The following is a 19923-nucleotide window of genomic DNA, read 5'->3' as shown; positions in this document are numbered from 1 at the left end:
TTTTAGAATTGCTAAGCTTGGATTTAGCTGACTCATACATTCTGTATCATGTTATCCTAAAGGTGTGAAGAGATAATCGACACGTGGAAATAAATCTGAAAGTTGGATCTGAAGAGTCAAAGAACTGAAAAATTAAGTCTAGAGCATATGAGGAGAGAAGAAAACCCTACAACCAAAATAAAGTCTAGACATTCTACAAGGAAAGAAGGTTCTGAAGGCTATTTATGGAGGCAGGTTCTTCTCACTGTATTTACTCCTTCTAGGATACACACACAGTTTATCCCAAAGAGCAAGTGGGTTAATCTGGTAGGAGAATAGAGACATGGAATCCCTCCAAACCCTTTGGTGGGGCCTGACATCCTAGGAATTTGCCCAGCTTGCTTTGTCGAAGCCATCAACTGCGCTCAGGCCTTCTGTGGTCTGCAAAGTGGGCAGGAGGTAATGATGGCAGGAACCTGTAATCTGCTCTTCGTGCTTAAGGACCGTGTAGAACAAGACCAGGGCCGTGCCACAACCATGAGGTGTGCAGATACACTGTTTCATCATCTAAATCAGGGACTCCCTTAACCACGGGCTGGGATTATGGGCTGCAGACTACTTCACAACTCTTAATGGGCCCTAGTGTGCTTTTAATACCCCAGGGGAGGTGATACTTCCACTAGCAGCCAATCACCGAAAAGCGACCGCTTAAGTGAAGTGCTGTTGAGCCTCTTCTCTCTTCTCTGACTCACCACCCTATCTTAGTTGGTAACTTCCATTCCTGGGCCTGTATTTAAGGAGACCTTGATCTGACTCCAAAGGCCACATTCAGCCCACAACACTATGCTGTCTCTCATTTAATCGTTCTTTTCAGAGGTGCACATTGTTACACCCTTCTTCAGATAGGTAAACAGGAAAATTATCTTGCTCCTGACAAATCTGGGTAAGTTCACCTAAAACAAGCAAAGTGGCAAACAGAGGCATTCATCAATGGCTTCCTATTGTCATTAGGTAAAAGTCTAACTCTTCAATTGGTACAACACCCTTCACTATCCAAATACTGTCTACTACTTCCGTCCTCTTGCCTCTCTCCATACGCATCTTTCACTCTATTCAACTATTTGCAGTTTCTAAGTTCGCATGATGCGGAGGACAGCATATTCAGAAGCTTATGAATATGCTGTCCCCACTGTCCAAGATGCCCTCCTGTTCTTCACTGGGCTGACGACTACCTCTCGTTCAGTCAGCCCAGACCTATTTCTTTCAAGAAGTGTTCCTTATCTCCTCCCCTGCCCCCAACTAGGTGCTACCATATCATCCAATACCTACCTCTGAGATAAAACTTATTACACTGTGTTAATACTGCCCCTTTATTTGCCTGGCTTTCCCTCTTAAATAAGTTTCCTAAACATTCTGCCATACTGAGCACTAAATAAATATTCTCCTGAGCAAATAAGTGACTGCATGAGTTGCTTGGTAATATTACATTGTCTGGAGTGCACAGACTCAGCCTCTAAATAATCCTGTATGGAAAAAGCTTTGTGCGCAAAGATGCACTTTGCAGCAACTGGTGACCAAAAAATCAAATTACATGAAAATAATTATGAAAAATTATTAGGCCATAACTGGAATATTAAGCAGCCATTTAAGATTATGTTTATAAAGAAGTCGTAATAATACTGCAAAATGACTATACCGTGTTTCCCCGAAAATAAGACCTAGCGGGACAATCGGCTCTAATGTGTTTTCTGGAGCAAAAATTAATATAAGACCCAGTATTATATTATATTATTATATTGTATTATATTAATTATATTATATTATATTATATTATATTATTTTATATTATATTATTATATTATATTATATTATATTATATTATATTATATTATATTATATTAATTATATTATACCGGGTCTTATGTTATATAAGACCCGGTCTTATATTATAGTAAGATAAGACCGGGTCTTCTATTAATTTTTGCTCCAAAAAATGCATTAGAGCTAATTATCTGGCTAGGTCTTATTTTCGGGGAAACACGGTAATAATGGTAAGTGAACAAAAGGGAAACATTATATCCATATGATCTAACCTACATAAAGATGCATGAACATATGCAGTATGATATAACCTATATAAAAATGCATGAAAACATACATACCAACATGTTAAAAAAGGTTCACTCCATGTGGCAGCATTATGAATTTTTAAAATCTTTGTACTACATTTTCTAAATTTCTAAAATGTGCATGGAATGTTTTACATATTATAAGGAAATGTTTCTAATGAAGAACGAACAATAAACATCTTAATGCAAATACCACTGAAATCCACTGGCCAGAGGAGTTTGCAAACTAATGCAAATGATGGCACTTTTCCTCCCACTATGTATTACACATGTATATCAAGAGGAATAATGATAATAAAGTCAGATCACAAAGCCTGCAAGGACAAAATACAGCTGTACAGCAAATAAACCAGGCTGTTAGCAGATATGGGATTTAAAAAAAAACAAAACACCCACATCTCTTCCTATCACTCAGAACTATTTTCAGGTTCCAAGGTAAAGTTCCAATCTGTAGTATCAAAGGCATGAGTTGTGGATATTTTGTAGGATAAAAACATTGCTGGCAGTTTCCAAAAACAAATCTATATGGCTGCCTTGAGTATGTTTGTGGAAACATACTGGCACCGTGAAAAGTTGCTCTGTTAAAACCCAGCCAGGTGCAACAAGGGCAGCTTACAAGGTAGATGGACATAAAAGGACTTTTGCAAGCCTTCTCTCTGCGTTAAAACTATTCTGTCAAGACCCTGTCACTAGTTTTACAATTTTCTGAAATGAAATACGGGGTCAATTCTGAACCTCTTTTTTTGAACTGTGTTACTATATTAGCGTTAGATTTTTCTCCAGTAATTCAATGAACTTATTAACTCTGTATTTTCTATAATTTCGATATACAATTCTAGAAGTCTAAACTTGTAATATATGACCGTAATTCTATTTTGTATCAGTAGTGCCTTACAGTTTAGAACTCTCGTTCACCTTCATTATTCTACAGTATATTGTTTTTCAAAGGAAAATTCTGCCGCCAGAGGCTCACTCAGCTGGTTAGGGGCCCTGCTGAGAGGAGAATGAACACAAGCCTCTGCCTTCCAGACCGGTGCCCTTACCAATACTGCGTCCTAAAGAACTGTTACCCTCCTTATTTGATTTTTAGCTCGACTTTCCTTATGAAGTTAGAGCTACATAAATAGACGTATAAGTATAGAAACATACTTCTGTGTTAGCGTGTTATTAAAGCTGCTTGTTCTACCTTCCATCTCCCCGCTTAGATTCTACCCTGACACAGCAGAGGCTTGTTTTCCATCCAGCACTGGAGTCCCGGCTCCTAGTAAAATCACAGCGTCATGGAAACATTGATGTCACCTGCACAAGGGAAGGGAATCAGGAAGGAAAGCAGCAGCACCAGCACTTGCGTTCGAGCGGGACCTACAGTCCGGGGAGGACTGTGGGCACCAAGTGTGAAAAGCTGGTGTTGACGGCACTGGGCTACGGTGGGGGATGGGACTCGCGCCGCCACGGCTTTGCGGGCTCCCGCCTCCGCTCACACTCACACTCCCGCTGAGCACGCCCACGCGAGTCACGGTCGGTCACGAGGGTCGCTTCCGGCCGCCGGCCCACCCAGTCGCACCTCCTCTAGGCAGCGGACCTGCACGGCTGAGACGGACCCGCGCTGTCGACCCAGAAGTTACGTCAGTCGGCGTCATGACGTAACTTCCGGGCAGACGCGGAAGTGCGGAGAGACTTTGGGAGCCGGCTCAGCGGTGGGGTTTTTTGGCCCAGCAGCGCGCCTTGGGAGCGTTCTGGAGAGGTCGGTTCCTCCGGGCCCGGCTCGGCCAGCGCAGACCGGACGAGACCGACGCCCCGACGCCCCTCGGCTCGGCGTCGATGCCCGCCGCGCCCGGGAGGCCCCGCGGCGGGGCCGGGCCATGAGCCTGCCCCGCGGCCTTGCTCCATCGCTGCGGGCCCCGCTGCAGTCCGGCAAGACCAGGATGAAAAAGCTCCCGAAGAGGAGCCAGAACGAGAAGTACCGACTCAAGTACCTACGGCTGCGCAAAGCCGCCAAAGCCACGGTGTTTGTGAGTCTGACGCCGCTCGGCCCTTCGCCTCGACACTCAATTCGTGAAATCTTTCCCCAAACCGTCCCCCTTCCCAGAGTGGCAGGACTAATACAGTGTTAGCTTTTGCGATATACATCGCTTTTCTGTTGCCTTATGTCCTTGGACAGGTTACGTAATTTCGGTACTCTTATTTCCCCACCCGTGAGGGAGAATAACTACCTTGCCGAGCTGTGAAGATTAAGTGAGGAAAGTAAAGTGCTTGGTACCTAAAAGATGTGCCAATAAGTTTCAGCCATTATCGTTATCACCGCAGAACTCTTGGAAATGCGATAGATTCTCAAGAGAACCCTGAGAATGAGGCACTATTTTTAAAATGACAACACTGAAACCCAAAGAGATAATTAGCTTTAAGGGCACTGTCAGAGCCCTGACTGCAACTTAGACACCCCGATTCTAGTTTCTTTATTACTTCCACTTCACAGCCTATTTCCTAAACACGCCATGTACTCATAACTGACCCCTTCCCTAAACGGACACGTAAAGCTTTCAATAATTTACCTCCTAACCTCTTTTGAGTCTCTCAAATGTTACTGCCTTTCTTTTATTATAGACGCACTGGGTTTATTGGATGAACTGGTTTGCCAGCCACACTTTGCTTTACAATGTTCTGGATCGCGGAAGCTTGCCTCAGTGATGGGAAATAAGTAGGGGAGTCCTCAAAGGCCCTCCCAAGCCTGAATCACCACCTTAATTGTTTTTACCAAAAACTTGAACATCTCACCTTTTCTGGAAGCATAAGGAACAGTTCGGAAATTAGAACATGCATTCCAGAAACATTTATTAGCACTTGCTGTGTGCACTGTAGAGAAATAAGGAAAGTAAAATTAAGAGGATTTGATAGCCAATTGACTGTTACCTTTTATTCCCTCCACATCAAAGGTACATAAAGCTTGAGGCCTATGTTATTAGATTCCATTAACTAGCTGAAGAAGGGATATTGTGTTGTACATTCAGAGTTTGAGGTCCCACCTATGGACCATCAGATTGGAGCATTCCCTTCAGGACTGATGCTTGGCCAATAGATTGAGTCATCAGTAAAGACAGATGATACTTGAATACACATAAGTAGATTATGAATAAGAATTTTACATACTAGAGTTGATTTGGTTCCATCCAGTTTTGTCTTTAAGGTTCATATTACATGGGATGCTTTGGGTTAGGTTGGTTTTGTAAGATCGACAAGAGTCAAGGTACTTGGGAATCGATATTCCTCATATTTATATAAGGACTGAATTTGAGCATCTGTGGATTTAAGTACTATGCCCTTTTCTCTGCCAGAGGCTACCCTAATTAGGGTACATCTTGGTTTGCCTAAAATAGCCCGAGTTCACCATATTGTTCTGGCATAATCATTAATAGCTCCCCCTTTTTACTCATAGGTACCCCAGTTGTGATAAGTTCTATAATTACCCTGCCCCTAGTAGAACTTGACTCTACCTATAGGTTCTCTTATAGTTTACAACAAAGACGTCTTTGGTTTGAAATACAGCTCCTCTTCCCAGCATAATCCTTTGATTTTCTATTCATTTTATATGATTATATTCAAAATTTTTCTTAAAGGAAAATGCTGCTATTTGTGATGAAATTGCTCGTCTTGAGGAAAAATTTCTTAAAGCAAAAGAAGAAAGACGGTGAGCTGACTTCATTTTGTGTTCAGAAACACACTTTTGGTGATTGATATGGTGTTACTGCCCTAGGGATTTTTCTCCATGGTGATTTTTGTGCATTGCACAGTCCATTGGCCCCTGATCAAGTACAGAGAAACTCACAATTTGTGGTATTGCTCCCAGTTCATTTTGGATCACAGTGATGAGACAGCTCCTCTACTCATCTTTCTGACACAGCCCTCTTGCCACAACTAATGAGTAATCTAATTATAACTCCCCAATTATGAAAGCCAAGGGATAAAAAGAAACTCTTCATCCTACAAATATTTATTATGCACTACTCTGTGCAAAGCACAGTGGGTATGTACACATGCAATTCATGGTCTATATATATATATATACCCTTCAGAAGCCTAATACCTTCCAACGTCAAGGTAGAACAACCCTCAGATGCAAAGAGATATGCTACAATTCTTTATCCTTGACTTCTTGAGTATTGTCCTCTAGAGCGTCATTATTCCTAAGGTCCAATAAGAACGGTATTTTTATGAGCGTAAGAATCTTTGTATATAGTTCTGGCTTTTCCCAGTCCTTAAGTAAAATAGTGACTTGAGATAAAACAGAAGTTCATACCTCTGCTCCTTTCCTTCCCAACCTCAGGTACTTGCTGAAGAAGCTCCTTCAGCTTCAGGCTCTAACTGAAGGGGAAGTACAGGCGGCCGCTCCTTCCCACAGTTCCAGTTTGCCCCTGACTTACGGTGTGGCCAGCTCTGTGGGAACGCTACAGGGAGCTGGGCCCATTTCTGGGCCTAGCACTGGGGCCGAGGAACCATTTGGGAGGAAATCCAAGAAGGAGAAAAAAGAAAAGGGCAAAGAGAACAACAAACTGGAAGGTACTTTGGAGTTACCCCAGTGGCTCAACAACTAATGACAAAGACCTGGTACTAACTGGTAGACACACACGGCCACAGATCCACTTCACCTCTCCTCTGGTCCTTGAGTAGCCCTAATAAGCCCTTGGAAAACAAGTGCATTAGCCATATTGGGTGGAGGAATTCCAGTTAGACACAAAGGGAGCAGGCTAAGGCCTCCCCATCCTTCCCTGCCAACTCTGGGTCTCTGGGTTGCCTTCAGTTCAGTCTTTCCTAGAGGTAGAGAAATGAGGTAAGTGGCCTTTTGAACACACTGCTGGTTTGGGAAATTTCTGATCTTAAAAGTGAAGTAAGAGGCCTTGAAAAGTATAAGACTCTTAGGTCCTAAGCAATAATAATAAAATTGGTCACTGCCAGGTGGGCGGGTTAGAAAGATACTCAGGGCTTTGGGGCAAAGTCCCATGTGCCCAGTCAGTGAGTGCGTAGAACCAGGATTGGCTAATTGCTCTTAGCATTCATGTGTAAATTTTTTCCTTCCCCTCAGCATTGGGAGGGGCTTAAAGTGGGTGACCCCAGATTTGCGTTTCAGTTCTGAAGAAAACATCCAAGAAAAAGAAAATGGAGGGAGGTGCTCGCAAGCTGGTTCAGCCCATTGCCCTGGATCCCTCAGGACGGCCTGTGTTCCCCATCGGACTGGGGGGTCTAACAGTATATAGCCTGGGGGAGGTGAGTGAGACCAGCGATCCATAGACAGGAGAATCAGAAGCATGGGAATGGGGTTGAGCCTTCCCTCCCTATTCCCATTAGCAGCAGCCCCTTGCTGATGCAGACCAACCCCAGAAACCTCCAGTCCCTAGGAACCAGGTCGGTTTTGTCTGCTACACAGCCTGCACTCCCTCTTCGCAGCCCCAGAGTGGTTCCAAAGGCTACCTGCAGTACACTGGACTTCCACATTCTCCAGTGACCTCACTTGTAGGTTGGGGGAATCCTTTTTATAGATCATCACCGACCGGCCTGGCTTCCATGATGAGAGTGCCATCTACCCTGTGGGTTACTGCAGTACTCGAATGTATGCCAGCATGAAGTGCCCCGACCAGAAGTGTCTATATACTTGTCAGATCAAGGATGGTGGTGTGCAACCTCAGGTAGTTTTCTTTGCAAAAATTCATTGAACTTTCTAGAAAACTAGTCAAGGATTTAAGTTGGCTAGATAGCACTTTTTACAGAAATACTTTCTTGGCAAAAATTCCTATTAGAATAATTCTGATTTAACAGTTTATAGTCAAGGTATTTTGCAGTTCAAAAAAGAAAGAAAATAATGTGAAATGGGGGTTTGCAGTCAAAGTGGCTAACTATTACAAGGATAACCTAAGATTACATAGAGAATGATCTCATGTGTTTTTAAAATAGCATTTGCATTTGAACTTACAGATGTAAGTAAGGATAGCAAGGGTCTGGAAAGGCATGTAACAAACTGTTGACCTCTGGAGAGCAGCCAGGCCAGGAGTATAGAGTTGAAACAGTCAAAGGACTTGCTCTGTTTTCTTTTTTTGTTTGAATTTTTAACAGCACTGTTAGGGCATTGTACCCACCTCCTAGTATGGATTATATCAGCTTCAAGTTCCAGAGTGAAGAATAGTACTGGAGTAGTATGACTTTCTACTACTTCCTCCTTGAAGATTGCGCTCATGGCTCCTTTATCTTTCTCAGTTTGAAATTGTTCCTGAGGATGACCCCCAGAATGCCATTGTCAGCTCTTCCGCAAATGCCTGCCATGCAGAACTGCTCAAGGCTATAAGCGCTACTATGTAAGTTGACCAACAGCTTGAAGGCAGGCAAAAAAGATCACTTTTGGTACAGCGAGACCTTTTCACTTGCTTTTAAAGAGCAGAGATCCCTTATTTTAGAGAACGCTATCCTGAATCCCTCAGTTGTCTTAGCAAATAGTTTCCAGCGTATCCAAGTCAAAGCTTACTGTGTGTGGTCATGTCCGTATTCCATTCCTAAACCCATTCTCATCTCCCTCTGAGGTCTCAAATTAAAACTCTCCCTCTCCTATTTAGGGGGAAACTAATGTCTAACCTGCTTCCATCTGGAGCTGACTTTTTTGGGTTTTCTCATCCAACCATCCACAACCTGATCCAGAGCTGTCCAGGAGCTCGAAAATGTGTCAAGTAAGTGTGGTCAAACCCAGTCCCTTGAGAGAAGCTCTGTAGTCAGTGGGGCAGGGACCTAAACTGCTTTGAGCTGCTTCTGTGCACAAGGCGTGCATGCTCTTTGAGCAGTGTGCCTCAGTATTGGTCCTCTTAGTCCTCTAGATAGGTGAGCAGAAGGCAGTACCCCAGTGTACTGTAATTACCATTTTCTGTGTGTACCATGATAGCCAAAGGAAATCCTACAGAATGGGTCACTAAAAAATCTTGTCTAATTTTTTTTAGCTTTTTTTTTTTTTTTTTTTGGGGGGGGGGGGGCGGTAATAAGTTTTTAGATGTACATGGGAGAGAGCTACAGAAAAAAATAGCTGAGACCTCTGGAGTAAGAATGGGTTATGGCTAACAGACGGCTCTTGATAATGATTCCCTTTGATCCTACAGTTACCAATGGGTGAAATTTGATGTGTGCAAACCCGGAGATGGGCAGCTACCCCAAGGACTGCCAGAGAATGATGCAGCTATAAGCTTTGAAGCCTTTCAGACACAGACCTTTGATGAAGATCGTAATGATCCCATTCTACAAGGTACCTTTTAATTTTACCTTTCTGGTTTAAAAATTGACCACTTTTAGACTACCCTCCCCTCTTCATTCATAGCTGAGTACCCCAAATATCTGGGCAGTAAGTGATACAGGCTTTTCACTGTTCCACCATTGAGAATCCTGAGTCAGGAGGACCAGCTGCTCTCCAGCAGTCCTCGCAGAAGTCGCAGGGCATGGCTGTGGTCACAGTAAAGCAGGGCTCCACAGGAAACTAGGGTTCCTCATTGCCTACCTAAGTAAGACCTAAGCAGAACTGCAGGTAAAAGTTTACTAAGATTCCATGTGTGGTAAAGGGCATCAAGTCATGGCCTTGGTTCTGCCTCTGGTCCACGGATTCCTTACCACGAAATGGGTAGAGCAATCAGGGGATCTGGCACTGGGATCCCCTGATACAGGAAGAGCTCTGGACTGCAAATAAGCAATTAGAATTAAAATTGTCCCTCTTTGCCTGATATACTACATAACCCGAGACAAGTCACTTCATCTATTTCAGCCACAGTTTTCTTCATTGTAAAAGAAAGTATCAGTCCTATCTTACCAAACAAGGGCACAGATACACGGGTGTTAAGGAGGTGAAAGAACATACATGGAACTAATCAGTCTCCTGAGATTCCCAGGCAGCACTGGCTGGAACTGAAGGAATTTTTTCCTCAGGATCATTGGCCCTCCCAGAGCTTCAGCCTACAGCCTTTGTGTCTTCTTACCGGCCCATGTTCTTGACACGCGAACCCTTGGCAGATGACCACCTACAGCACTTGAGGTCTCCGTCGCAGTGTAGTCCAGCGCAGTCTTCAGATTGAACAAGAAGGGATCAGATACTACATCATTTTCATCATGATGATTTTTTTTAACTTAAACTAAAACTTAGAATATGTGGAAGAAGGCAGCCATTCCGGACTGAAGAAGATATTAAATGAACACATTCTGTCATGGAGGTTCCCATGGTGACTGTTCCCTGAGAAAAACTTCACCTGCTTTATTTTTAGTAATAAATTTCTTTTAACAGTTCTGCTTATTTTCATCCTGTTGTAATCAGGATATAATCTGTTTTGTTTAGCTCTAAGGTAAACTTAAGTCGTTTTTCAACCAGAGTAAGAGACGGCTGCTGACTCATGAAGGAGTTAGTAAGATTCCGACAACCTCGACCCTTGATTCTGATCCTAGTTTAAGGAATATTAAGTCTCAGCCCCTGTACGCCAGGCAGCTGCTTTATTTTCATGTCAGTATGATCAAAATCGAATCCTGCTCATCCCCAAGCTGGAGAGTCCAGTCCAAGGTACCCTTCGTCCTTTTCTTCACGTCTCACATATCAAAAGGTCCTTTTTAACCCTTTCTGCACCCTCTTTGTGGTTCCTTATTGGAGAATGTGCTTTTAAGCTAAATATGTTGAAACCACATTAACACAAATTTAGATATATTTGAGGTTTGGCTCCCATCCTCCATTTCATTAAGGGTAATAACATAAATCCGCACTTAGTGTGACTGAATTGTCTGGACCCTGCGCATGGCATTAATGCGGAGGCTAATCTCGACCACTGCACAGCAGTTAGATGGATGGGCAGTGAGGCCATCCAGGTTCGGGTGCTGGAATGGGAAGGAACAGAAGGACTCCAGAAATAGAAGAATGGGGAAGGAGTGGTGAGAACTGGGTTGTTAACTGTGCTGTAATTCCTAACTGCACAAATGGAATGGGACAACACAAATGGAATTAGCATGTTATAGGAGTGAATCTGGCCAGCCGATTCAGGAGGGGCTCAGACAGCACATTTGCACCACACCACACTGACCACTATGAAGTATCAGAAGCTAAAGTAATGTTAATTTTATGACTAAATTATAGTCTTTTTATAAGTTTGTATAGCTTTTACAGTGCAAAAAAATTATTAAAGTTTAGATAGTGGTAAATCAAGGGTGGAAAGTTATTACTTAGCTGTTAATGTTTTAATATTTTTTTGTCTTTTTTCTCTATAACTTGCCTGACATAGCTGCACTTACACAGAAATGATACATGCTGCTTTTGTCAGATAGCAAATATCTTTCTATTCTATTACAGCTTGAGTAAACCACATTAAAAGACAGCCTCATTTTAAGAAAGATGTTTAAAATTTTTTTTATTAGTGTGTTGTTTACTTTTAATAAGAGTATTCACTTTATAACTTTCCTAGAATGGAAAGAACCCATTAGTTGTTATAAACTCAGAAGATCAAGACCTACATCTTTTAAAATTAAATAATTAGAAAATATTGCACTGCATTCATTGCATGTTGGAAGGTTGAAATTTTGCTTTCAACCATAATGTGTATATATGTATTTATATAAATATCACACATGTCTGGGGATACGTGGAATAATGTTAAATGTTTTTCCTATGGATCATCATTTGAAAAACCTCGAAAAATAACTGCCATATTGTACTTAAAATATCTTTTCATTTACCGGATTGTTACAAAGATTTTTAAAATTTGACAACATCCCATATCATTGAGAATGAGTTAAAAAAAATGGGACTGTACTTGGTGGGAATTTTAACTGTTGAACCCTTTGGAAGGGGTAAGCTGTAAGTATCAAAGTTTTAAATGTATCTACCCTTAAACCTGTTATTCCACATTAAGGACCATAAGGAAATTAAGTGTGGTATGCTGTTTCCAAGTAACATTATCACACTATTAGTTTAATAGTGAAAAACTGGAAAATACCTGCATGTCCACTAATGAGAAATTGGTTAAATAAAATGTGTGGCTCCCACAAACTGAAACACTAAATCTATGTTCAATTTACAAAGGAAAATTATTTTGAAAACAAGTCAAAAACACAGATTACACAATAATAATATAGCATGGTGTGTAAATTATAACCCAAACAAATCAAGTGACTTCACCAAATTATTTAAGTGTGTCTCTCCAAATGGTGAATTTTGGGGTGATTTTTACTTGCTTACACTTTTTACTAGCATCCAAATGTTCTACAGTGATTATAAATGTCATTTTTCAAACAGTAACATGTTGTTTCATTTGAGAAATAAACTGAATTCCCCCTGAATGTTTTAAATTATTCAACCATTAAAATTAACTTTCACATGACTTTTTATTAATACATCCACTCCATAAACCTCATTTTTCACATTGCATGCACTAGGTTATTGGGGATGAAAGGAACCTGGGGGTTCTTGGCTATCTCTAGTTTATAAAGTAAAAAAGTTACAGCAAGCTAAGGTTAATTTATTGTTGAGGAAAAATATTTTTATATAAATGGTAGTGTAGCATAGGTGTACACTGTTTATAATAAGGTCTGCAGTAATGTAACGTCCTAGGCCTTCACATTCACTCATCGCTCACTCACTCACCTGGATCATCTTCCAATCCTGCAAGCCCCGTCCTTTCATGGTAAGTGCCCTGGACAGGTGTACCATTTTTTATCTTTTATACCGTATTTTTACTGTACCTCTTGCATGTTTGGATAGGTTCAGATACACAAGTACATATTGTGTTACAAATGTCTCCAGTATTCCGTACAGTAACATGCTGTCCAGGCTTGCCGCCCAGGAGCAAGAGGCTATACCAGACAGCCCGGGTGCAGTGGGTTATACCACGAGGCTTGTGGAAGTGCACTCACAGTGATGTTCACACGACATAATCACCTGATGGCGCATTTCTTAGAATGTGTCCCTGCCAGTAAAGCGATGCGTGACTATATACTTTTATTTCTAATTTCTAATAGAAACACACAATTATCAAGTACCATGAGCTGTTTTTAATCAACCAATAAACAGCATTATGATTTTTTTTTAATTAAAGTTCACTGGGGTGACAACTGTTAGTAAAGTTACATAGATTTCAGGTGTACAATTCTGTATCACATCATGTATAAATCCTATTGTGTGTTCACCACCCAGAGTCAGTTCTCCTTCCATCACCACATATTGGATCCCCTTCACCCTCATCTACCACTCCCCTCCCCCTTTACCCTCTAGTAACCACTAAACTATTGTCTGTGTCTATGAGTTTTTGTTTCTCATTTGTTTGTCTTGTTCTTTTGTTGTTTTTTATTTATATACCACATATCAGTGAAATCATATGGTTCTCTGCTTTTCCTGTGTGACTTACTTCGCTTAGCATTATATTCTCAAGATCCATCCATGTTGTCACAAATGGTCCTATTTCATCTTTTCTTACCGCCGAATAGTATTCCATTGTGTATATATACCACAACTTCTTTATCCATTCATCTATCGAAGGACATTTTGGTTGTTTCCATGTCTTGGCCACCGTAAATAAAGCTGCAATGAACATTGGAGCACACGTGTCTTTATGGATAAATGTTTTCAGATTTTTTGGGTAGATACCCAGGAGAGGGATTGCTGGGTCATACGGTAATTCTATTCGTAATTTTTTGAGGAACCTCCACACTGCCTTCCATAGCGGCTGCACCAGTCTGCATTCCCACCAACAGTGTATGAGGGTTCCTTTTTCTCCACAGCCTCTCCAACACTTGTTACTATTTGTCTTGTTGATGATAGCCATTCTGACAGGGGTGAGGTGATATCTCATTGTGGTTTTGATTTGCATTTCTCTGATGATTAGTGATGTTGAGCATTTTTTCATATGTCTATTTGCCATTTGTATGTCCTCTTTGGAGAAATGTCTCTTCAGGTCCTCTGCCCATTTCTCAATTGGGTTGTTTGGTTTTTTTTTTGTTGAGTTGCATGAGTTTCTTGTATATTTTGGATATTAGCCCCTTATCGGAGGCACTGTTTGCAAAAATCTTCTCCCATTCAGTTGGTTGCCTCTTTATTTTGTCAATAGTTTCTTTTGCTATGCAGCAGTTTAGCATTATGATTCTTAATAGTACACACAAAAGCCTTGCACAGCTGTCCCATCTGAATTATTTTTCTAAATGCTTATCGTGTAGCTTTCCTTTCAGCCTCACTTTTTTCTTCCATCTGGATTATCCTTTATATAGTTAAACCTCTTACCTAAAAAGAGCCTGAGATTTATATTCAATTCTAATGACCTGTTAGCCTCTCAGTGACCTCCACTGTCATATTTCATAAGCTTGTGATCCACCCCCACCACCCTCCTGTTACTAGCAGCATGAGTGCCTTCCTGGGTCAGCACCTCCCAAGACGCCTGCATCTGGTTCTGCTTTGTTAGCTTTCAATATTCACATTATCATTATTTAGATTGAAGCAGCAGAATTGTTTATAGGGCCATCTTCAATTATCTGAAAGACTCAGGTAGTAGAAGAAAGATTTCAGTTCCACACAAGGAAAAACTTGGGAAATTTAGAAAGGAAACTTGATAGTCAAATTCAATAACTGCTTGTCAGATTTGGAAAAAAAAAAAAAAAGAGAGAGAGAGAGAGAAAGAAAGAAAAACACATAAATACTAGCTGGCCTACCTGGCCTTGAGAGGTCTTCCAACCCTAGTTCCCACAATTCTGGGTGTAAGGGGACAAAGTGTCAGGCATTTCACTCTCAATAGTGAGGAAGTGAATGACCGTGAGGTTCAGTGTGCTTGTGGTTTGGAATGAGTCCAGTACAGCCACCAGCCTAACTAGAGGACAAGGACAGGTACTTCATCATCTGCCGGCCCTGGCTCATCTCAGAATACAGAAACAGCCACGTGCTAGCTGGGAGCTCTCCAACGAGGCTTTCCTATTAATTTCCTTTAAAAGCAACAGTTGTCATCATTTAAACTCCTAAATGCCCAAATCTAAAGGTTCCACACTTACGTCTTAGATATGATCATACCGCAACTAAATCACTGAGCAACCTGTAATTTGCACGCATCTGGTTTGTAATGAAAGCAATGAAGGGAGGAGCTGGCAGGGCACTGCTGGGATGGTACAGGGGACACCATTTATATTCACAAGGCCATGTGGTCCAGGCATAGCGGAGAGCAACCGGAGTGCCACGACAAGAACTGACACTCAGTGCCAGGGTCTGGGCGGAGAAAGTGTTCATGGGAGCTGGAAGCCACTTGCACTGATGGTCATCACAACATGAGATCTAATAAGAGAATCATAAATAGGAAGGGTCAGGTCAGGTAGAAGGATGTGCTAGGGGCCGGGAACTGCTCTTTCAGACAGACTGTAAGGGAGGGAGGGAAGGGGCCACTTTTAGCCAACGATCCACTTCCCACAGTAACCAGAGCAAATCTGAGTCCAGGCTGGGTCTGCTGAGTACAGCCACAGGTTGGTAACATGTTCATGCGATGAAATAAACAACTTAAACCAACAAAACATAAATTACTGAGGGAGACAAGGAAGCACCATCACATCCAGGATCTTGGGAAGGCTCCCCAAACAGCTTTGCTGTCAGCCTCCCACCAACAGCAAAGCCGGAATCTGAGAGTGAAGTAGCCCAGCTGCGGCTCCCCTTTGGCGCTGACAATTGCTGAGGAATGACGAAGGGGCACAAAGGAACTGCGGATAGTAAGCCCTTCTCAAGTCAGGAAGCAATCCAGGCAAGGGAACATAAGTGATCCAGTACCCAAGGGTTAAATTCTGACCTGATCCCGACTGTGACCTCAGGTCCAGATGATGGACACACTGCCAGCAATTGACTAGAGCGGAGAACACGGGGTGCAGAAATTTCCTGGGAGCTAGAATTCACGAAAACCCAAGCTCCAGAAGCTAAGAGGGTAAGCGCTGACTAAGCACCTGAGACAGTGGATGCTGTAGTCAGGATTCCAGAGGAGAAGCTGCCCTAGATCAACTTCCAGGAGGTTAAAGTCTCTCTTAAATACTATCATCTCCTCCGCTGCCCTCTTTTCATATACCACCCCTACCCCAGCCAAATGGCCTCATGGTTCGCAGACACTCATGTTAAGAAATGTTCCATCTAGGAATGCCTCCACCCCAACTACAGAAGACTCCTGAGAACCTCTTTAATCAATAGCCCCAGTTCCACAGTGGAATGACCCTTGTTAGGTATTAGAAGAACATAGTTTCATTACATTAATTCACACTAAGTTACGAATCACCAAGCTTAAGCCTCTCAAAGGAGACACTAAACTCAAAAGAATTTCAGAATTTAGGATAGTGTGACATAGAGACATCCAAGCATAAGCAAAATATTCTGGAACAAGGATCCTTTCAATAGTTAACCTACACATAAAGCTGCGGGCCCTGCCCAGAGCAACGATAGTTGCTCTGGGAGGGAAAATACAAGAAGAATATTTTAATATGGACTCATTTCCCCTTCCTTAATTGACTTGTCTATCACAATTGCCTCTAAGTGAATGAAAAGCTGCTTATTAGCCCCTCTGAGACAATCTCAGCCCCCCACCAACCAACACCTGCCTCCCAAGCATGTTATAACTCAAGACACGGGCGTCACTGTGGAGGAAATCCTGACTCCCAATACAGTAGGAACCCCTACTGTTTCTGCTATTCTTCTCACCTCAAATATTGTGTCATCTTGTCTCTGCACCCGGATTTCCTGGGAATACGTGATGTTGAGCAGCCCCTTGACAGCAGAGAGCTCTATCTTCTCAGGTAGTGGCCCTTGGAAGGTCAGCTTCTCACCATAAGCCACAGCGCGGGCCCCCAAGTGCAGCCTGTAGGCCACAGTCTGTTTATCTCGAGGGTGGATGCTACAGGATAAACAACAAGGAGAAAACTTTGGGTTTGAGCTCTTATAATAACCACGTTTCAAGAAAAGGAAGTAATATACAAGCACCCTTCAAGAAGGTGAGAATAAAGTTGATTAACTCTAATAGACAGTGATCAGTGGCTAGTTAGCTTAAGATAAATGGTGAATGGTAACCATAGATGGGGCTCTGGGTCTTCTACAGGTTGGAAACCTTGAAATAACAGATGACTTGGGAGGAAGAAATAAAGGGAGGGAGGGAGTGAGGGTGGGCACTGGAACTAACCCAGAAGAGTTAACTCATGTAAGACCATTCCAACCTACATACCCTATGTTTCATCGGAATCTGCTGTTCATTACTTGGTCCCCTCCAGGTTTTATTTGTTCATTCAATAAATATCTACTCATTCAAAAATAAGTAAATACTAGTTCAAGCTCCTACTATAATCCAGACGCTGTGTGTTGGGCTGCACGTCACATCTGAAAGCCCCTCGTATCCTACAGCTAGCATGTGGCAGTCACCGGGGCCACTCACAACTACCATTGCTCCTCTTCTGAGTCCATGGCAGAAGCCCCTTTCCTGCTCTCCCTGAAGCTGGGGACGGCTACATGACTGCTTTGGCCAATGCAAGTGGGCAGAAGTGACTTGTGTTGCTTCCAGGGGGAGTATTTAATTGCCAGTGTGGGACTTTAAGGGGACAGTGGAAGCACAGATCAACTTGGTGCCTCTGTCTCTCTGGATCTGTGAGTGACTATGATGGCAAAACCTCTCTGGTGACCCCTGGACATGTAATGAGAAAAAGAAGTAAGTTTTTGTGGCATCAAGGCTGAGAGGTGGAAGGGTTTGTTTGTTTGTTTGTTTGTTTGTTTGTTTTACTGCAGCACACCCCAGTGTAAATGATGGTAGATAATGCTTCTAAGGTCCAACCCTTAGACCTACTCTCTGTCCCCTCACAAGTGAACTTCACAGTGAAGGCCTCAGACAAGGAACATACATGATTACTACTCAAACAACGCCCAAGAAGCACTGATACCTGCCGAAAGGTGAGGTTCTGTCACAGAGATCCATAGCTACAGCCATGAAAGTGTTGGGCATCCTTAGGTTGGGGACATAGCCAAAGTCTGCTGTTTGATGCCAACGGATCTGGGGAAAGCCATCATCTGAGGCCACACTGGACAAAGCTGAAGACAACTAGAAAGGAGAGAGATTGTTGTATCAGAATTTTATTGCATCAGAATCCTGCACTGGAGTCCTTTTCACAAGCAGACCCCAGTTCCACTTTCCTCATTTGTTCAAAATGGTCATTCAGCAGGTATTTCCTGAGCCTCTCACTCTCATCCCACATGCCACAGTGTGTAACTCTGCCAGCCCGCTCATCATGAGGTGAAGCCTGTCTCCGCCTACTGAAGCTGGGCTCAGTCTGTGATGTTCTCTGACCAACGGAATGCTCAGCCGTGATGCTATGCAGCTTCTGAGTCTTTGCCTCAAGGCTCCTGCCTTCTGATTTCATTCTCCTGGAACCCTGCGGTGGCCAGACAAACAAAGTCCAGCTACCATGCTGGAGAAATGATGTGGAGAGAGGGGCCTTGGAATTTGAAAGATAGTGAGGGAGATACTTGTAAATGTCCCAGCAATCCCAGCAGAGGGGCCAGTCACGTGACTCCCAGATCCTTCAGTTTAAACTGCAGCCACGTCAACAAGCCTGGTGACATCACATAGAGCAGAGGCGAGTCATCCCAGTTGAGCCCACCTGGCTAACGCACAGAATCATGAGCAAAAACAATGGCTGATGCTTTAAGCCACTAAGTTTTGCGGTAGTTTCCTGCAAAGCAATAGGTAACAGACACAGCTGTATACAACACAGGGCTAGGCACTGTACGAAAGCACAGAGGGATCTGCCTGTGAGCATGTGGCAAATTGCATCAAAGACCCTAATTCTATACATCTTCCTATATCCACGCCCTCTTGTCACATGGCTTTGTGGTTTCTCCTATCAAGAGAAAGAGTACGGATTTCCCCACCACTTGATTCTGAGCTCAGCCATGTGGTTTGCTTTGGCCAACAGATGAAACAGAAGTTATGGTGTGTCAATTCCTAGCCTAGCCTTAAGAGACCTTGGATGGTTCCGCTTGCTCTTCTGCTATCACCATGAGAACAGCATGCCTGGGCTAGCCCACCACTCTCGAGAGAAGGATGACAGCTGTGGAACAGAGCTAATCCACTCCAGCCAAGCCTCGACCGGAGCAAAGCCCTCCCAGTTGAGCCACAGAGATATGAAAGTGTCCAGTGAAGCTCAGCCAACATCAATCAACCCCCAGCTACTCAGACATGTGAGGTATAATAATAAAAGTTATTTTAAGTTATGGAGTTTTGAGGTGGTTTGTTACCTAGCAGTAACTAACTGGTACAAGTACTTCACAGCTTTTTTGGGGGGACAGACCTGCACATAAGAAATGTTAATAAAAACTATACAATTGCATGGATTAAATACTATATAGGTAGTTCTAAATTAGAACAGACAAAGTTTATTATTATAAGAACACACATCCTCAGAATATGTAAAAAATTTGGATGGGTATAGAAAATACGAGAAGTCGCTACAAATTAGACTGCTCATATGTCACGTGTTAGAACGTTATGAGATGCAAAGGTAGGAAGGACAAAGGCAGTTTTGAGAGATGGCAGTCTAGTTGAAGTGGAGGGTTTCTGTGGGAAAGACAAGGGTGGAAAGATAGTGAGGCAAGTGTTTGCAGGGAGTTTGTCCAATAAACAACAGGGAACCACTGTGGAGGTAATGGGTGCAGAACACTGAATATACTAAATGCCACTAAACTAAACACTTTAAAATGGTTAGTTTTATATTATGTGAATTTCACCTCCATTTAAAAATTATAGAGCCACTAAAAACTATGTCTACTGTCAGATGGGTACTAGGC

At 42.6% G+C, this 19923-nt stretch overlaps 2 protein-coding genes across 5 annotated transcripts in view; one reads left to right on the top strand and one right to left on the bottom strand.

The window, feature by feature from the left end:
- Positions 1-3747: 3747 nt before the first annotated feature.
- TBRG1 (transforming growth factor beta regulator 1) lies at positions 3748-19350 on the top strand. Of its 3 annotated transcripts, none has more exons than XM_088800866.1 (9): positions 3748-4120; positions 5723-5793; positions 6430-6662; positions 7231-7367; positions 7640-7786; positions 8352-8449; positions 8705-8815; positions 9236-9378; positions 9889-10018. In XM_088800866.1, exons 1-9 carry the CDS (start codon positions 3971-3973, stop codon positions 9969-9971), a joined length of 1173 nt encoding a protein of 390 aa, XP_088656992.1. In that variant the 5' UTR covers positions 3748-3970; the 3' UTR covers positions 9972-10018. The 3 variants fall into 3 exon arrangements, with proteins under 3 accessions (XP_088656992.1, XP_019565983.3, XP_019565982.2); XM_019710424.3 differs by lacking the exon at positions 9889-10018 and adding an exon at positions 19053-19350 and having other exon boundaries at positions 3749-4120; XM_019710423.3 differs by lacking the exon at positions 9889-10018 and adding an exon at positions 10050-10416 and having other exon boundaries at positions 3752-4120.
- SIAE (sialic acid acetylesterase) overlaps positions 12164-19923 on the bottom strand; it is a 38588-nt gene continuing 30828 nt past the window's right edge. For both annotated transcript variants that reach the window (XM_074321706.2, XM_019710422.3), the window contains exons 8-10: positions 18021-18178; positions 16798-16990; positions 12164-15402 (exon numbers count right to left, since the gene is read on the bottom strand). In XM_074321706.2, the coding sequence (XP_074177807.1) occupies positions 15139-15402; positions 16798-16990; positions 18021-18178 (615 nt within the window). In that variant the 3' untranslated portion in view covers positions 12164-15138. The remainder of the gene's footprint in view (positions 15403-16797; positions 16991-18020; positions 18179-19923) is intronic.

Source organism: Rhinolophus sinicus, chromosome 9 (genome assembly GCF_057876585.1).
Source record: "Rhinolophus sinicus isolate RSI-liver-muscle chromosome 9, RSI-T2T, whole genome shotgun sequence".
Classification (NCBI taxonomy): domain Eukaryota; kingdom Metazoa; phylum Chordata; class Mammalia; order Chiroptera; family Rhinolophidae; genus Rhinolophus; species Rhinolophus sinicus.
Note: the sequence above shows the minus strand (reverse complement) of the source record. Positions and strands in the feature narration are given on the sequence as shown.

What these genes read in the sequence shown, in the direction of transcription:
- TBRG1 (XM_019710423.3), top strand. Translation starts at nt 3,971, where the DNA reads ATGAGCCTGCCCCGCGGCCTTGCTCCATCGCTGCGGGCCCCGCTGCAG. An exon ending in CCGCCAAAGCCACGGTGTTT is followed by an intron (nt 4,121 to 5,722) that starts GTGAGTCTGACG and finishes TTTTTCTTAAAG; the next exon opens with GAAAATGCTGCTATTTGTGA. An exon ending in CAGTATATAGCCTGGGGGAG is followed by an intron (nt 7,368 to 7,639) that starts GTGAGTGAGACC and finishes TCCTTTTTATAG; the next exon opens with ATCATCACCGACCGGCCTGG.